Raw genomic sequence first — 16,928 nt, 5'->3', positions numbered from 1 at the left:
AGGCTGTTTACATTTGTTTAACTTAAATTACTTTTGTTCAACTTGGTAGTAAGCCAGGCTGGACTAAGCTCAGTATTTTAATGCCTTTGTCAGAAGTTAAAGTGGAAACTTGAAAAATATAAACCACCAAAAAACTAAAGCCAAACCTTCTGCTATTGTCATGTTAGCTCTCATAAATGGTTATTTCATTCCAAATAACTTGAGGTTGCTGTTTATAATTTAGCAGTAACTTTGTGATTTCATTCCAAATAACTTGAGGTTGCTGTTTGTAATTTAGCAGTAACTTTGTGGTATGAGAACTACCCTATTTAGTGTGGTAATGTGTTTCCTTTGAAGTCTTAGCAGGACAATGTGTCAACATGATTCTTAATTGGACTTAATATGAAGATTTTTTCAGAGTGCCTTTCACATGTTTATAGAAATTGGAAAAAATCCCAAACCAAACAAAAATTCACACACACCCACACCCTCTTAACAAAATCTAATCCTGTGTAGTTGATAACTAAGGAAAAAAACAGGGAATCACAAAATTGCTTGAGTTGGAAGGGAGCATAAAGATCATCTAGTACCAACCACCCTGCCATGAGCAGAGATGCCATGTTCTATATTAGTTTGCTCAGAGCCCCATCAAATCTGGCCTTGATTGTTTCCAGGAATGGGGCATTCACAGCTTCTCTGGACAACCTGTTCCAGTCCCTCACCACCTCGCAGTAAAGAATTTCTTAATAGCTAATCTAAACCTGCTCTCTTTCAGTTCGAAGTGATTCCCTCTTGTCCTGTCACTACATACACTTGTAAGAAGTCCCTCTCCACCTTTCTTGTAGTCTCCCTTCAGCTGCAGTTGGGTCACCCTAAACCTTCTCTTTTCCAAGCTGAACAATTCCAATTCTCTCAGCCTTTACTCATAGGAGAGGTGTGCCATCCCTCTCATCATCTTGGTGGCCTCCTCTGGACTCTCCAACAGCTCCATGTCCTTCCTGTGCTGGGACCCCAGAGCTGGATGCAGCACTGCAGGTGGGGTCTCACAGGAGCAGAGCAGAGGGGCAGAATCCCCTCCCACAACTTGCTGGCCACGTGTTTTTGGATGCAGCCCCAGGACATGTTTGGTTTTCTGGGGTGCAAGTCCACAGTGTTGTGTCTCTCCAAGAGAGCCCTCAAGTACTTGCAGGGCTTTTCTTGATCAGTTCATCCCCCAGAACATTTTACATGGGACAATGTCAGCAGTGATTTACTGGAAGGATGTGTGACAAACTCAGTTTTGTTGTATGAGAGTTTTGCTTCTTTGTTTGGGTTTTTGTTTTGTTTTTCCTTTTAATTTGAAGGAAGCTTCCATGGATATGCAGATGTACAAATTTGTAAGGGTTATCATATTAGTAGCATTGTTGGAGAAGTTTGCTGATTTCTGTAGAGTATTTCATGTATCAGCTACCTCATCTGTGGCAGTAGTTCAGTGAATACTCCAAATGGTCATCTTGCATAACACTGGAATGGGCAATTTGGCATGATAGATAAGCTGGTGTAACATTGTGGGCTTTTTTCCAAAAAGAAGTGGTCTCGATTCTGCTTCTACTTGCTTTTCCTGTGTTGTGTGTAGCAATTGTTAGGTGCAGGGCGAATAAAGTCAGAAGATGAGTTTACAGCTATACAACCATGAAGGCAAATGCAGAGTGGAACAAAGCCAGCAGTGGGGCTACCTCTCATGAAATACTGTAATTGTACCATAGAGAATGCATTGCCTCCAAGTGTTTGGAAAGAAGGGTTTGCCCTTGCTGTGCTCAGTTAGGGTGATCTTTCTGTGGCAGCTGGAATGGACCTGGTTGAACCTAATCCAGTGAATGGGGAAGTCTTCAGTCAGATGAGCGTCCTGGTTCATGGTGCAGCTTTAGCTCTGGTGCAGGGAATCAGTTTGGGTTTTTTTTTTTTCTCGTTTTTTCCTTCTGCAGGCTTCAGGTGGAGGTGCAGGCTATAGCTGACAGTACACAGGGCAGGTTGATCTGATTAAGTGGCTGTCTCCTTACCTAGCTCTGGCATGTAGGCAGTGCTCCTGTGAGTAGACTCCCCTTGCAGACAACCCTTGCCTTTCCTCCTCCTTTTCCCAGTTGGCTGTGAGACTAGTGAGCTGAGTCAGCTCACCTGTAGCTATGGGGCAGGTTCTAGAGATACCATGATAAAAGAAGCCGAAGCCAAGGCCTAAAAGTGGGACTATGCTTTTGGTGGCCCAAACTGTAAAAATTATTTGTTAGTCACCTGAAAATTTATCCTAGTGATTCTGTTTTCTCATGTTTCCTCCCACTGTAGCACTTGCTTACAAGTAAAAGTAGTGAGAGCACTGATTTAAAGTTAATTGCACAAGCATGCTTACAAATGCATCTCTTTCTGTATTGCACTGTGCATTTTAATTACTCCCTTATGCTTTTGCAAGCATCTCATTTTCCCTTGTTTGCCTGCAGGGTCAGCTGCTTCAGTTTTGTGTTGTTACTTACCCCTTATATATGCACTGTCTAATCTTGATCTCATGCGAATTTAAAAAACAGTATCGAACTGGGTGTCAAGGGTCACGTCAATATTCCTCAGTTCATTAATAAAGAGAATCTTAGTCCTTTAAATCTGCCAACTGTTCTACCCTCAGTGTGGTTTATGGAACAATAATCCAACTGTGTTCATTGAGCTATTCCTGTGTGAAGAAGCACTGAGCACAGTAGCATCATTTGTTTCACAAATGTGTTTGAATTCCTTGGCTTAATTTATTATCTGTAAAACATTGCAGAAAACTGCTCTAACGTGTAGAGAAATCTTGGGGGGTTCTTTAACTTATTTAAGCACTAACTCAGGCACGTTTAATCATAGAGGGATCATTAAGTGCATTCTATTTCATGTGTAGGAGTTTATTAAACAACTTTGGCACAGGCTATGCTGAATTCTTAATTAGTATATGATTAGTTTGCTAATGGAAGTGAGGACTAGTTACCATTTCAAGGTACAGAGTACCTGTAAGCCCAATGTCATGACCTGAGCTAAAATCCATAGTTGACTTTGAGGTATATTGAAATCATTCAGTACTGAAACAGTATGACTAGAGAAAGAGATTGTTTCCTCTTCTTTTGCAGTTAGTTTTCTGTTATATTGACTTCTTGAGCTTTCTGTTGACCTTCCTGTATTTGTCTTTACTGTGTGTTGTGGTTTAACCCCAGGCAGTCACTTGTTCACTCCCCCACAGTGGGACTGGGGAGAGAATTGGAAGGGTAAAAGCTGGAAAACTCATGAGTTGAGATAAGGACAGTTCAATAAGGAAAGCAGAAGCCACACAGACAAGAAAAGCGAAACAAGGAATAATTCACTGTAGCCAGTTGACAGGCAGGTGTTCAGCCATCTCCAGGGCAGGTTGCTGGCTGAATATCTGATGTGATGGCAGGGCCCTATCATGTGTAATGGCTACTTTGGGAGACAAATGCCATGGCTCCGTCTCCTTCTTTCTCTTTCCATTTTTATATACTGAGCATGATGTCATATGGTATCGAATATACCTTTGGTCACCTGGCCTGGCTGTATCTGCCACCCATCTCCCATGTACCTCCAACTTCCTCACCAGTATGGCAGCATAAAAAGTAGAAATGGTTTTGGCTGTATGTAAGCACTGCTCAGAAATAACAAAAACATCTTTGTATTATCAGCCCTGTGTTCATGACAAATCCAAAACACAGCCCCATACCAGCTACTGCAAAGAAAGTCAACTTTCCCCCAGTCAAAACCAGCATACTGATAAAAGAACAAAAAGTAAAGTTCACTGTAACTTCTGCAGTCGTAACTAGTTAATGTACTTGTACCCCTAAAGTATCTAGAACATACTTGTGTAACTTCATTAGTTTAACAGGTTGATTTCATCTAGGAAAGACCCCTGTATTAAGACACATTCCATACATAGTAATTAGAAGAATCATTATTCATTCCATACATACAGAGTCAAACTGGTTTAACAGTGCCAGCAGAGTAAATTAAACTACTAAAATTTTACAAATATTGTTTTTTACCAGTAAAACTGGTCAGGGGTATGCAGTACTTTTTTCCAAAGTAAACTAAAGATATTTGGAATGGACAGAATTTTCTCATGTTGTGTCTTCATGCTGATGTTGTTTGTTCTTACTCACTTAAAGGACATTACATCAAAGCATAAAGAAATATGCTTCCTGGTACTACTTTTAAAGTCCTTAATCTACATTGGGTATAATACTTAAAAATTCTATTAATAGGAGCCTCCTACTAGGACAATTAAAGTTGTGTAACTTTTGTCCCTGGAGAAGGGTAAGTTAAATGGTGATGTCTTCTGGGTATAACTTAACTGTAGTATTGGAGATGTTAGTGCTTCTGACTGCCAACCCTCAAAATTGCTGTCTGCTCTCGTGGGAATGTTTCCTGACCCATTGCAGTTGAAGTAGGCCTGAAATACTTTAAAAAGTAAGTATTTCATAAGTTATTTTGACTAAAACATTGAGAAAACTCTGTCATATAAAAGCTGAGGAAGAAGTAGAGAGGAGGGATTTAATTGGTGCAAGCTAATAAAAGTTTTCCACTGCTATGGTGGCCTACAGAGTGCTTATCTGAAGTAGCAGTGGAACACCACTGGACTTGACGATGCCAGACTCACCACCACCCTGTTTGTACTAACTGATGATAGTGATGCATTTAAAGATAATTCTGAGTCTTGTCAGGAAGGCTCACTAACTCATTTACTAGGGACATAAACTAAAATTATGTAACTTACAGGCAAAAATATTTTGGTAGTATTTTAAGTCTGAAGATTGAACAGAAAAGCAATAAATGCATTTTAATGCACTTAAGAGGAAGTCTAATGCCTGCCTTCTGTCAAAATGCCTGCTTTTAGATGCTGCTTCTAGTGAATGGGGGATTGAGCTTTTGTAAGGAAAAGAGATGGATATATAATTCTGTTTATTATTTTTACAAATGTTTTGAAACAGCTTCATTTTTTTTATTGAATTACATGGCAAGTAATGCTGTCAAACACTCAAGGACTTGAGAACAAGTGCAGTGATCATCCTTGTAAAGCTGGTCTAATCAATCAAACTACAGATGCTGATACTTGTATTACTCTGAACCTAGAGCAACAGAAGCAAAATATTTCTGTGCTGTGTATCTTCTGAGAAGAGGATTTTCCCCTGTTCCTAGAAATAAGAAAATACAGAAAGGGACCATCACAGACTAGGGGAATACAAGGCTGCCAAATTAGAATGTATTGTACATTTGCAGAGGCAGTGGTCTAATCATATTGACAGTCTTAATGTTGTTAATTTGACATCGTTGTCAGCAACACATCTTCTTAAAGGAAAATTTTAGAAGGGTTATGTTTGTTCTGTAGTTTTACAGGGTGTCACATTATAATGGTAGATCTGAAGAAAGTTGTAGAAGGAAGTAAGAGGTTAAGAGCTTAAGTTGTGTCAGTGGCTAAATGGCTGTGGGACAAAGCACTTCTTACCACTTCATTTTTCAGAAATTTAGAAATTCAGAAAAGTACAGGCAAGGATCTTAGTCTGATGTGAAAAAGGGAAACCAGTAGAGCAATTGAGTAATACTTGTTATAGGTGGCTATAGGCTTACTAGTTGAAACAGCAGCAGTTGAAAATAGTTTTTGCAGGAGTATTCAAAGTGAGATATAAATGAGGTAAAAATTATTTGGGCAATGTTTGTAAATACAACATAATACTTCTGTGTTGCCAGGAGCCTTGGCTCTCCTTTCTCTCTTGTAGTCATAATATAACTAATATTATTACAGTTCTTTTAACTCTTGGACATTATAAAGCAGATCCTAAAAGTATGTGCAGCTTTTTTATATTGTGGTCTCTGGTCTTGTAGAATTCCAGATTTCCTCCTTTCAGTGTTTTAGATAACTTTAGAAAGGAAGTAAAAATCTGATTACCAGTCTTAAACATCTGAATAAAATTCAGTTTATTGTGATTTGTCTCATCCATTTTGAAAGGAGAAGAGAGTATTCTAAGGAAAAACTGTCAATTAATTGACACCATCTCCTTCTTTCCTATACTAGCAATAAACATTTCTCATACATGGGTTGGCATGTCCTTTGGATGTGTGTAGCGTGGTTTTGACAAGCATGGAAAACAGCATTTCTGAAAGCAAGAAGATTCACTTGAATAATAACTTGAAGATCGCTTCTGGTTATTGAAGATCAAAACTCAGACTGATGATACTTAGAATCATTAAGGTTGAAAAAAGATTGAATTCAACTGTTAACCCAGCACCTGTGTAGTTGCCACTAAGCCTGCTGCTGTATACTTCCAGGGATGGCAATTCCACCACTTCCCTGGGCAGTCTGTGCCAATGCCTGACTACTCTTTCAGTGAAGAAATTTTTCCTGGTATCTAATCTAAATCTCCCCTGGTACAACTTCATTCCTTTCAGGTGCTTGTAGAGATCAGTAAGCTTCTGCTGTGCCTCCTTTTCTCCAGGCTGAACATCCCCACCCCCTTCAGCCACTCCTCAACCCGTTAAGCGCCACCTCTGTTGCCCTTCTCTGAGACTGCCTCCGACACCTCAGAGTCTTTCTTGCAGTGAGGGGCCCAGAACTGGACACAGCATTTGAGGTGTGACCTCATCAGTGCAGAGTACAGGGGGATGGTCACTGCCCTGGTCCTGCTGGCCACACTTGCTGATCCAGGCCGGGATGCCATTGGCCTTCTTGGCCACCTGGGCACACGCTGGCTTGTATTCAGCCATTGTTGACCAGCACCCCCAGGCCTCAGCCCATTGATCCAGCGTGTCCAGATCCCTCTGCAGAGCCCTCCTACCTTCCAGCAGGTCAGCACTCCTGCCCAGCTTAGTGTCGTCTGCCAACTTAGCAAGGATGCCCTCCATCCCCTCATCTGGATCATTGATAAAGATACTAGAGAGAGCTGATCCCAGTATTGATCCCTGGGGAACACCACTGGTGATTGACCACCAGGTGGATGTAGCTCCATTTACCACCACTCTGGGCCCAGCCAGGTTCTACCCAGGGAGTCCTGGTCAAGCCATGAGCTGCCAGTTTGTCCAGGAGAATGCTGGGGGAGATGGTGTCAGAGGCTTTGCTAAGCTCTGAGTAGGCAACATCCATGGCCTTTCCTTCATCCCCCAAGTAATTTTCTTTGCTGGGAAATGAAGGTTATAAGGTGTTTATGGAACATTTCTCAATTTCAGGTAGCTTTGAATTTAGAATATATTTATTATTTCATGTGAAACAATTCAGCTACTGAGAATGTTGGCCAGAGTAACTCAGGAAAATAAGCTTTTAAAAACAAAAAGTGTGCTGAATTTTAAAATTTACATAATAGAAGAAAAACAGCTGAAGCTGTTTTCTTTCGACTTGATTCCTTGCAGGGATGTCTAAAGAGTCATTAAGCATACCTGATGTAAAGTCTAACACAGATACCCTAGGTAAGCAAAATAAGAGCTACAAAACCTTTTACAGCGGTCCCAAAGTTAGCTGAGAATTTATAGATAGTTCTCCTTGACCTGTCCTGCTCCCCTGTCCCCAGAGCAAGATGAACAGCTTAACACATAGCTGCTTCTGAGAGGGAGGACCTTGCTTCTCGCTCAGGTGGCTGTGGGCTTGTCTGATTCCAGAGTGACCTGCATCAGCCAGCTGGCTGGGCCAAAAGCAATGGGTACAGTTTCATGGTGCAGTTCAACTGAATTGTCTGCTTCCCACCAATAACAATGGAATGGAGGCTTGCCTTCTTCTTAAATCTTCCTTCTTTTCCTCCCTCTCTTGACTTATAACAACATATTCTCCCTCTGACTGTGATAGAATGAATCTAACTGCAAAAGAAATCAAGTTCATTGTGCTTACCTAGATGATGTTTGGTGCATTTCTGCCAGCTGAGTTTTCTCTCCTTTTAGTGAGTTGAATTTTCTTACTGTGGGGTCAAGACCACTGCAGCTTGGTCAGGGTGAGCAGGACCACCTTCCTGGGAGTGAGCTGTAAATTCTGTTCAAACTGCTTTTGAAATTACTCTTTGACTGTGCAAGTAAAAAAGAAGTTTCTGCCAGTTCAGTTGCTTGAACTGATTTCTCAGGCATTATGTGTATGCTACTGCATGAAGAGATGAAATTATAAACCAAAAATGTAAAATGGGATAGGAATGCCTATTTCAGCTCTCCCTATCTGTAGTCGATCTGCAACATGAAATGCTGTCTAAAAGTTTATACTTGAAATATTGAAGCTGATTTTTTTTGCTGTTATATATGCTCTTCAGAGCAAAGTTACGTGGTTTACTGGAGGCAATTTCAATTAATATATTTTAGTACAGAGTACTGCTGTTACACTGCTTTTGTCAGTGCCCTTTGGTTTAGGGATCGCCGAGTTAAATAAAGCAACAACACACAAAAGAACCTACTTCTGAGTGTTTATGCAAATTGAAAGTGCAAGTGTCAAAATATAAATGTGAGTAACATATAAATCCTTGTCGATAATAGTGAGTACGTTCCTTTCCATTGTGTGCATGCTTCACATGCTCAAACTCAGATGATTTGTGTGGCTTTGACAGCTGGTTCTGCATCCGTAAGTTGAACCACCTTCTGCTTGTTCCAGACATCATGAAGAGGTAGGACAGGTTCAAACTTCTCTCCAGGTACCTCTTCATCATAAGAGTTCAGTCTTGTTTGTGTACTTGATGTCCTATGTTCATGCAAGTGTAGTTCAAATGAGTCTCTTTTAGATAAATTTCAAAAATTCTCTGCTAGGTTTATCCCTCTCTGAGAGCCAGTGTCCCTACGACTGGTGCATTGTAATTGAATACATATGTATTCCTTCACAGCTTTACTCCAAGGTGAAACATGTCAGTTTAAATCACTTTCAGTCTTCAAGCTAAGTTGTTTTACTTAGCTCACATCTTGACTATGAGGGCAGTCTCATCTGACTTGGGAGAACTAACCAGCTGGTGCAAATTAATACCTCAAAGGGATTTCTTTATTGTGTAATGAAGTAGCACTCATTTCTGGCGCTCTATATGTCAACAGTACAATACTTTATTGCTAGTATTTTATTTAAAAGAAGAAAACATTGATAAGACACATTGCCTGCCTTGAAAGTTCCAAATGCTCTTTAAATAGTGATTGTGCTTCAGCTCACTGGATGCAGAAGTGGGCTACTAGAGTGCTCCTGCAAGGATGCTGACACCTAGATCTTCCTAGGAGACAATGCTTTTCAGCATAAGCTTCAGTATCATATCTCTAATTGCATGCCTGTTATCTTTTGTCCTAATTTAACTAATAGTGCAGCATGCTAGTGAGTGATTAAGAATGGTCTACAGTGCACAAATGTTTCTGTATTTCCCCTTTCACACATTAATTAGGCTTTAGTGTACCATTGGGCACACCTCCAAGGCCTGCAGTTCTTGCTCTAGTCAAAAAATATTTTTCTTTCCAATTTTAAGAGCAGAATTAGCTTGAGTTAAATCAAAAACCAGTATTAGTGTAAGAGTAGTGTCTTTGTTCATACAAGAGGTAGGTATTGCAGTGTTTTTAATTTGCTTTTGTCAGTAAAATTGTTTATACAGTGCTTTATAATTTGTGAATGTTCCTTTTAAGTACTGCCTAGTGAACATTTGAATATCAATAATATAATATATGCCTTGCCAAATAAACAAGGCATGCATCTGAATCCTTTCTACTGCATTAATGTAGCAGTGTCTGTTAAAGCCCACAAAATTCTTCTTATGAAGATTTGGGCTTGTGCTGTAACTACAGGATTGATAACAAAACAGCATCTTTTTTTTTTTAAACACTTATCTTCTGTGTCCCAAGTACTGCCTCCTGTTACTTACAAAATTGACATTCAAACACTCCTGTTAATATTAAAAAATCTGTATGAGTTCAGAAGTTAGATTTGCCTCTCTAGATTTGCATTAACAAAAGCTGTCTGTGTTCCAGTTTTTTAAGATGTTAAATATGTACCTGCTGATATCATGGTCAGTAATAGACTTCTGTTCTCACAGTGATTTTACTATATTGTTGCCTGGAAAAGGAAGAGGAGGAAAAATAGGAAGTCTCTGTGTGAGTTATTTAAATAAAAGAATACAAAGCTTTCAAATAGCAAATTACTTATTTTTATAGTATAAGCAAACTTTAAATTCTGCAGGGATGTCATCTTCATAAAACTGTGAACGCACTTATGTGAGCTATATTTTCCCCCAAATATTTTTATTTTTGAAGTTACAGATGTTAAGCATCTTCTTTCCTTTCTTTGACAGGAAATTCTGGTGATTAAAGATCATGGCAACCATAGAGGAACTGGCCCATCAAATTTTTGAACAGCAAATGGGAGAGGTACATAAATTTTGAGTCCTATTTAAGAGAAATTGAATAGTAAAATGCACAGACTGATATGTAAAAACCAAAATCACAAAAGAAAATTTTTGGTACAGGCAAGGCTTCTGGACACTTCCCTCAAAAGGCAGAAGAGCCTACTATGTCCATTTTAAAGTTACACTGTGAAGCCTTTTTTGCCAAAGCTCGCCCCACAGAAATTAACAATCTAGCAGTGTTTCCAGTTAAGTCACTAGCTCTTCAGCTTGCTGTCTGAGCCTCTAGTGGTTTTCAGAGAGCTATCTGGCTGTCTGATTGCTTTCCTCACTTTTAGTTAAAAAAGTCAGGACACAGCTTTTACTTTACAACTGTGCAATTACTTCATTTGTCATTTCTGTTTTCACTAGCAAAGTTTTGCCATGTTCTTCACTTTCAAATATATGTGCTTTCTATGTGTCGAAAGATTAAGCTCTTGTTTCTGCAGATTTCTGGTTTTGGTTCTGTGTGACCTGTGAGCAGAATCTATGTGCTGCAGCCACAGAACTGCCAGAGATTCACAGGTAGTTTGAGGATGTGGATATGAGTTTCAGCATAGCATAGACTATTTAAAATTAGCACCTCTATAAATTAGATAGAGGCAGTAGTTTATTTATCTTAAATAAATGTTATTTTTTAGCTTGAAATATCCACTCTTGGATTTTTGTCTAGACATAGACTTACTTCTCAAGTAATTTTATTTCCTCTCAGCATTGATTTCAGAGGGAAAGGTTGGAGTGGAGGATGGGATGGTTAATTCTACTCTGAATAAATTCTCACAGCTTTTATTTTGGTAGCATCTGAGTGTTGCTAAGGCTATCTCAAAAGAACATAAGTGGTTTATGGGATGTATGATGTTTGCTTGTTTTTACTTGTCCTCTTTATTAGGCGAGAATACATGTTTAATGCAGTTTTGTTTTGGGACTGTAATTCTTTTTTAAGGTCTAAATAGGGCTGTATTTCCTGTTTAAATTTGTTTCATTTTGACAGTACAAGGCTAGTCAAAGCTAGCTGAAATGTACATTCCACTCAGAGGATGGTGTGATGAGGGTTTTTAGCCTCTGGGGGGATGTTTCTCACTTTCATAATGTGATTCCAGGAGATGCTGAGCTGACTTAGTATCTCAGTACCATGGGAGAGAGAAGGTCCTTTTTTTGTTTCTTTCCTTATTAATTTCCCCACCAACAGCGACTAATAACCCAGCCAAAACAAGTGGAAGGTTTTCTGCTGGGTTAGCATAGAGTAGGGTCTGAGAAGACTCCAATGACTACCAAAGCCAGCACAAAGAAGATGGCTGGTAGCCAAAGGAAGGCAGGCGAGAAAACAGGGAGAGTGAAAGTGCAGTGCTACAGAGAGCTGTAGCTGTTCTTGTTCATGGTGAAATCACAGCTCTGCGGTTTTCATGGCTGTTGTTTTGTCAGCAGTGTAGATCAGGATTTGTCCTTTAGCAAGGTTTTACTGTGTCTGAGATGGTCACACCACATCTGGCAGCAGAGCAGCTTAACCGTTCCTCGGTCCTCACTTAGCCACTTATTCTCACGCTATGCTAGTCTTGCTCATGTAAGCTCTGTGTGGCATCATGATGTGGACAAAACAAGGAAAAAAATTAATGACAGCATAGGGGAGGAAGGTCATCTCCCTGTTGGTTGTGATCAGTGTCCTTATTTCGTACAAGGTGTGGCCCAGCCAGGCGCAGGGTTGGAAGGACTGAAAAGCATCCCTGAGGGGAGAGCAAGCTGGGACTCCTTACGCCAAAATTGTTGCCAAAGGTGCATGCCATGCATGAATGTGCTGCCTGAAAGGTGGAATCAGCAAGGAAAGCAGTCTCACAGGGGCCTCCCTGCAATAACTTACATTCCTGCCTACCTACAGACTGTAATTGCTTGGTCGCATTCCTAATCACTGAAAAATCATAGTTTAAGATCTAGAGAGCTTCAGCAGTATTTTTGCTAGTATTTATAATACTCTTGAATATTGAAGTAGTTTTAATTGAATTTACAAGAAAATTTTACAAGAGTAGAACCTGAAAGGAAAAAGTGTTCCAATATTGAGGAGAATGGAAATGCTTCTGTGTCTCATTGAAATAATGGTCAGAAGTGTTTTGTACATATATTTTGATTGTTTTATAATATTGATTGTTGTTCATGTAGCATTTTAAATCACAAAATTACCACAACAATTTTACAATGGTGTTCACAAACATTCTTTTCTTAATTTAGGGCTTTTTGCATGAAAGCAAAACATTGAAGCAAAATATAACCATGTCTGTATGGGCATTGTGCAGTGATTGTCATTGCTCAGATTCTGCCATCTGCTAGTCATCTTTTGCTCAGTGCAAGATAATTCCTGTTTCTATATCAAGACCACATTTCTTGAATCATGTAGCGAAGCTACCTGCCAAGAGCATTATTTCTTTAATCTCTGGCTGGGTACACTAAGTGGTGGTTAATTTCCACAGTCCTGCCAGTTTACTGTAACAGAGGTAAGCTACATCCTTGTTGAAACAGTCTGTCACACACATAAAAAGTACAATTTGTAACAAATTTTGCAGTTACTCTTACCAGTATTAACGGCAATAAAAAACTTTGTATTCTGCATAGAAGTAAAATTGTCAAGCTGACTTCTTGTGGGGTTAAAAAGTATTTGTACCTTACACAACATGTGGATCGTGACATTTTAAGGGAGCAAATGTGAAGCAGTTCTATTGTATGTAGCTTATTTTGTAAAGCAAAGGTAAATGCACATAAAACTTTAATTGCTTCTTAATCACCACGTGTACCTGTCGATTTGAGTGGCTGATACAGAACTTCAGTGCTTGAAAGTACCTCTCTTGAAATGAAAATGCTGCTGGTTAATAAACAGTTTTTTGTCCTTTACTTAAGCAAAGAAGCAGATTAATTGTTTAAAAGTACTTGTGTACTCAGAAAAATCAGATATTTTTAGAAAGCAGTGTCTAGAAATTGCTTGGGCAGTAGTTTGACAAGCATTTCTTTTGGTGGTGCTGGCAGTTTAAGTAATCTCCCCAGCAGATTAGCCTCACTCATTTGCTCTGATGCGTCTGCTTCTGAGCATTGTGGAGACTGGGTTGAAGGTTTGATCTGTGCTAAGAATAGCCTTTGTTTGCTGGGCTGCTTTTCAGCCTGCATCAGTGTCCTGTTCCAGATCACAGAATGACTAACCAGCCAGTTTTACCTACCATGCTGAGGGGAGAGGAGCAAGTACATTATGATACTGCTACCAAAAGTAGCACCTTTTTGGGCAAAATTTCAAAATCAACATAGGCTGATGGGAGCTTGTACTTACCCTCCACCCTGTCCCTCTCTCATACTGACCTCGAGCTGCATGTTCTGGCCTGCTTTTGTCTGCTGGTACTAGCATTTAGATGATGGTATGGTTGCAAAATCAGGAAGCTGATCCAGGAGGAGCAAAAAGCCTCACAAACTGTTATGAAACAGTATCCTTCCTGCAATATGCATATATATTCTCTATATTAATTGGGAGGGGAAGAGGAGTATTTGTATAATGGTGTAAATACTGGGAATTATTTGTAATACAGATTTGCAGGATGTTGCAGGCAGTTTTGTGAATAGCATAAAGGTTTCAGAGTTACCTGGGAATTTTAAGACAAAAATTTCAATTTGAAGGTGTCTGTAAACTCTGTGAAGACAAATTCTCTTTGTACTGCAAAAAATCTGGCCTTTCTGATCAAGCCTCTACAAATAGCAGCTGTCCTTAATTTTTATTGATTGACAGATAATGTAATGAATAATACAATACCTTCTACCATATGCCATAGACTGTAGGCTGTGAAGAATTTTTAAAATACTGGTAATTGTTAAAACACTTCCATGAATTGTGTTTGAGAGCATTCACACAGAGATTTTAATACAAGATACACTCTTTGCAAACTTCACACAATTCAGTAGTTTTCCCTACCTTTGTTAATAGTTCCCCATTATAGAATTATTTAACAGAAAAACAAAATTGAAACTGCCAATTGCTGTTCCCGTAGAAAAAACCCTTCTGTCACTGCAAGTGAGCCATTAAAATACATTTATTGCAAACATAGCACAGCTATGATGATAGATATTGTGTCTCATGAACATCAACAGTAATAAATATTCAGTTTGGTTGACATACATGGACTTGTCAAAAACTAATTGCTTTACTTAAAGTGTTTGTAAAGTTCACATTGGAAGGTATTTCAAAATGGGTTTAGATCAGAATTTTCTAATCAGAGAAATTAAGGTGTTGAATTAGATTACAAGCATTCGCATTTTTTATAGAATAAGAGTGTCAGACTTTCCATGGCCTTGTTCAGAGAAACTGGAAGTTGATGAAATCTGAAGGTTTAATCCATTAAGGTAGTGGATCCATTAAAATAGTATATCTGTTGTCAGTCCATTGCATTTGTTTCTTCTTTCTAGGTTACACATTCCCAGGAAGGTGGTACACAAACACTGATGGATGGGACACCACAACGAATACAGATTGTCCCTGGAGACTCGGGCCTCTCTTTATCACAGCGTATACAGGTATGCTTCATCTGATGCATTTTAAAAGCAGAGATGAACTATTTCCTTCTGCCAATTTCCACATGCTGTTTTCTTTTGTTTTCATCATACTACTTGCTTTAATGTAAATATTCAGCCCCAGATGGCAGAGACCCTTTCTGTATAAATAGGAATAAAACATCATTCCAGTCTTTCCTCTCTTTTTTCTTTTTTTCTTTTTCCCTTGTAAGAATTTTAACATTACAAAAATCCTAACTCACTGAACAGAAAAATACTTTTTTGCAAGTGAAGCTATTCCTTGAAAGTTGAATATTTGGTCTGTTTGGTAGTTCAATTAAGTTGGAGGATTTCTACATTTTGGAGCAGAAGCAGGGAGGGAAATACTGAATTATATCTTTGAAGTAATGAAAAAGTGCAGAGAAACTTAATGTCTGAGAAGAATACTGGTTTTTAGTTGTCCCAGCCCATGTTGTATGTCTTGGTATTATAATTGATAACCTGGCCAAGTAATAAGCTCCAGTTGAAGTGAGAGTAGTGAAGTTTTTGGCAAAGTAGGTACTTAAATCCACACAGAAATGTATATAGGGAGACTAGGAACATTTGGGGAATGAAATTTTAAGTTTTATGCCTTAGAAGTCAGTGCAAGTCAGTTTTATTTTTAATTTTCATTGTAGAGAAAAATATCAACTGCAGAATAAATGTAAAAAATATTCTCAGATATATGTTGTTCATACAAAAGCACACATTTAAGTGAGCCAGCTGCAAGTATAATCTTGGCTGCTTTTTCTTTTACCAGCTTCACTCTAAACATTGTCCTCTGTTTTTCTCCTGTTTTGGTGCATTATGTTCAAGCTTTCAACCTTCCAAGGCTCTTCACAACCACCCCCTATATATTAAGGGGGTTTTTTAGATTTATTACCCCCCAGCCTGTGCTCTAGTCGTGGTATCTGTCTTACCAATCCCGTAGGTCTTCATTCTTTCAGCTACCTCCGCTCCATTTCTACACTTCATGTACAGCTGTACTTTTTATTAATTAATTTGTGCTCATCAATTAAACACCATTCTGTCTTCAAAAAGGACAGTAAGCACTTTGGTTGTTGTCTCTTGATGTGTGTGGAACAACACTCAGTCAAAACACTCATCCTTCCTGCAAGAGACGTCTACAAACATATCACTAGTATCAAACTTAGTAATAAAAACTTTGCTCAGAGAAGAATTTATGTGAAGAGCAAAGTAGTTTGTAGAAATAAATGTATCTCAATGAAATGTCCATGATAAATGTTAAATTGAATAATTTTGAGTATATCTTTTCAATGAATATTTTTTCCTTTATCATTATTAAATGCACCTAATTATCTGAAATAATGAAATAGAAAATCCTCAGTAGAAAGTTCTTTAAAACATGTTTCATTAGTCACTCTTCTTAGGGAATGCTAGCATTTCTTCTGGGAGAAAAGATGAATGTTACATTTGTTCAACAGGCCTTCTGCACAAAATTGCACCTGTTATAAACAGGTGTATTAGTTGTCTGTGTTTAGACATTTTCTTTTTTGTAAAATAGAAACACACAGTTACTGAGGTGTTTAATTTATTGAAATGATGTTCAAATGGAAATCAAAACTTGTTAACAAACAAGGCTTAAAAGCAGTAAAGGCAAATAGCATCTTCCATTATCATCAGGTGTTTAAATGAAATGCATGAGGGTAATGTGTTTTTATGTAGTCAATTCTGAATTGATATGTTCCTGTTTTCTAATATTATTGTTATAGCAATATTGAGTTTCAGATTATTAAGAAAGATAATGTGTTGTCACCCATTCGTGGTCAGAAGATAAGTGTTTTTCCTCTTCCCTCTGATTATTTTTTTCTCTTACCTTGACATTTAGGTATTGCAAGTTGTTGTACTATGGTGAACTACTCCACTTTTCAGTGTCCCCATTGCGATGTAGGTGGAGGTTTTGCAGGTGTGTGGCAGCTGCAGACAAGAACATGCTTAATTGTTTAAACTGCTTTCTCTTATGCCTCTGTCAGTTGTCAAATGCTTGTCAGGTGCAGAAATCACTTGTGC

At 38.7% G+C, this 16,928-nt stretch overlaps 1 protein-coding gene across 3 annotated transcripts in view; it reads left to right on the top strand.

Moving 5' to 3' along the window:
- The window catches only part of NR2C1 (nuclear receptor subfamily 2 group C member 1), a 46,900-nt gene that overhangs the window by 3,462 nt on the left and 26,510 nt on the right, over positions 1-16,928 (top strand). For 2 of the 3 annotated variants that reach the window (XM_053978045.1, XM_053978047.1), the window contains exons 2-3: positions 10,257-10,332; positions 14,775-14,882. In XM_053978045.1, the coding sequence (XP_053834020.1) occupies positions 10,279-10,332; positions 14,775-14,882 (162 nt within the window). In that variant the 5' untranslated portion in view covers positions 10,257-10,278. The remainder of the gene's footprint in view (positions 1-10,256; positions 10,333-14,774; positions 14,883-16,928) is intronic. The other variant, XM_053978046.1, reaches the window with a different exon arrangement.

This window comes from Vidua macroura, chromosome 5 (assembly GCF_024509145.1).
Source record: "Vidua macroura isolate BioBank_ID:100142 chromosome 5, ASM2450914v1, whole genome shotgun sequence".
In the NCBI taxonomy this organism is placed as follows: Eukaryota; Metazoa; Chordata; class Aves; order Passeriformes; family Viduidae; genus Vidua; species Vidua macroura.
This window is presented reverse-complemented; position numbering and strand designations above follow the sequence as displayed.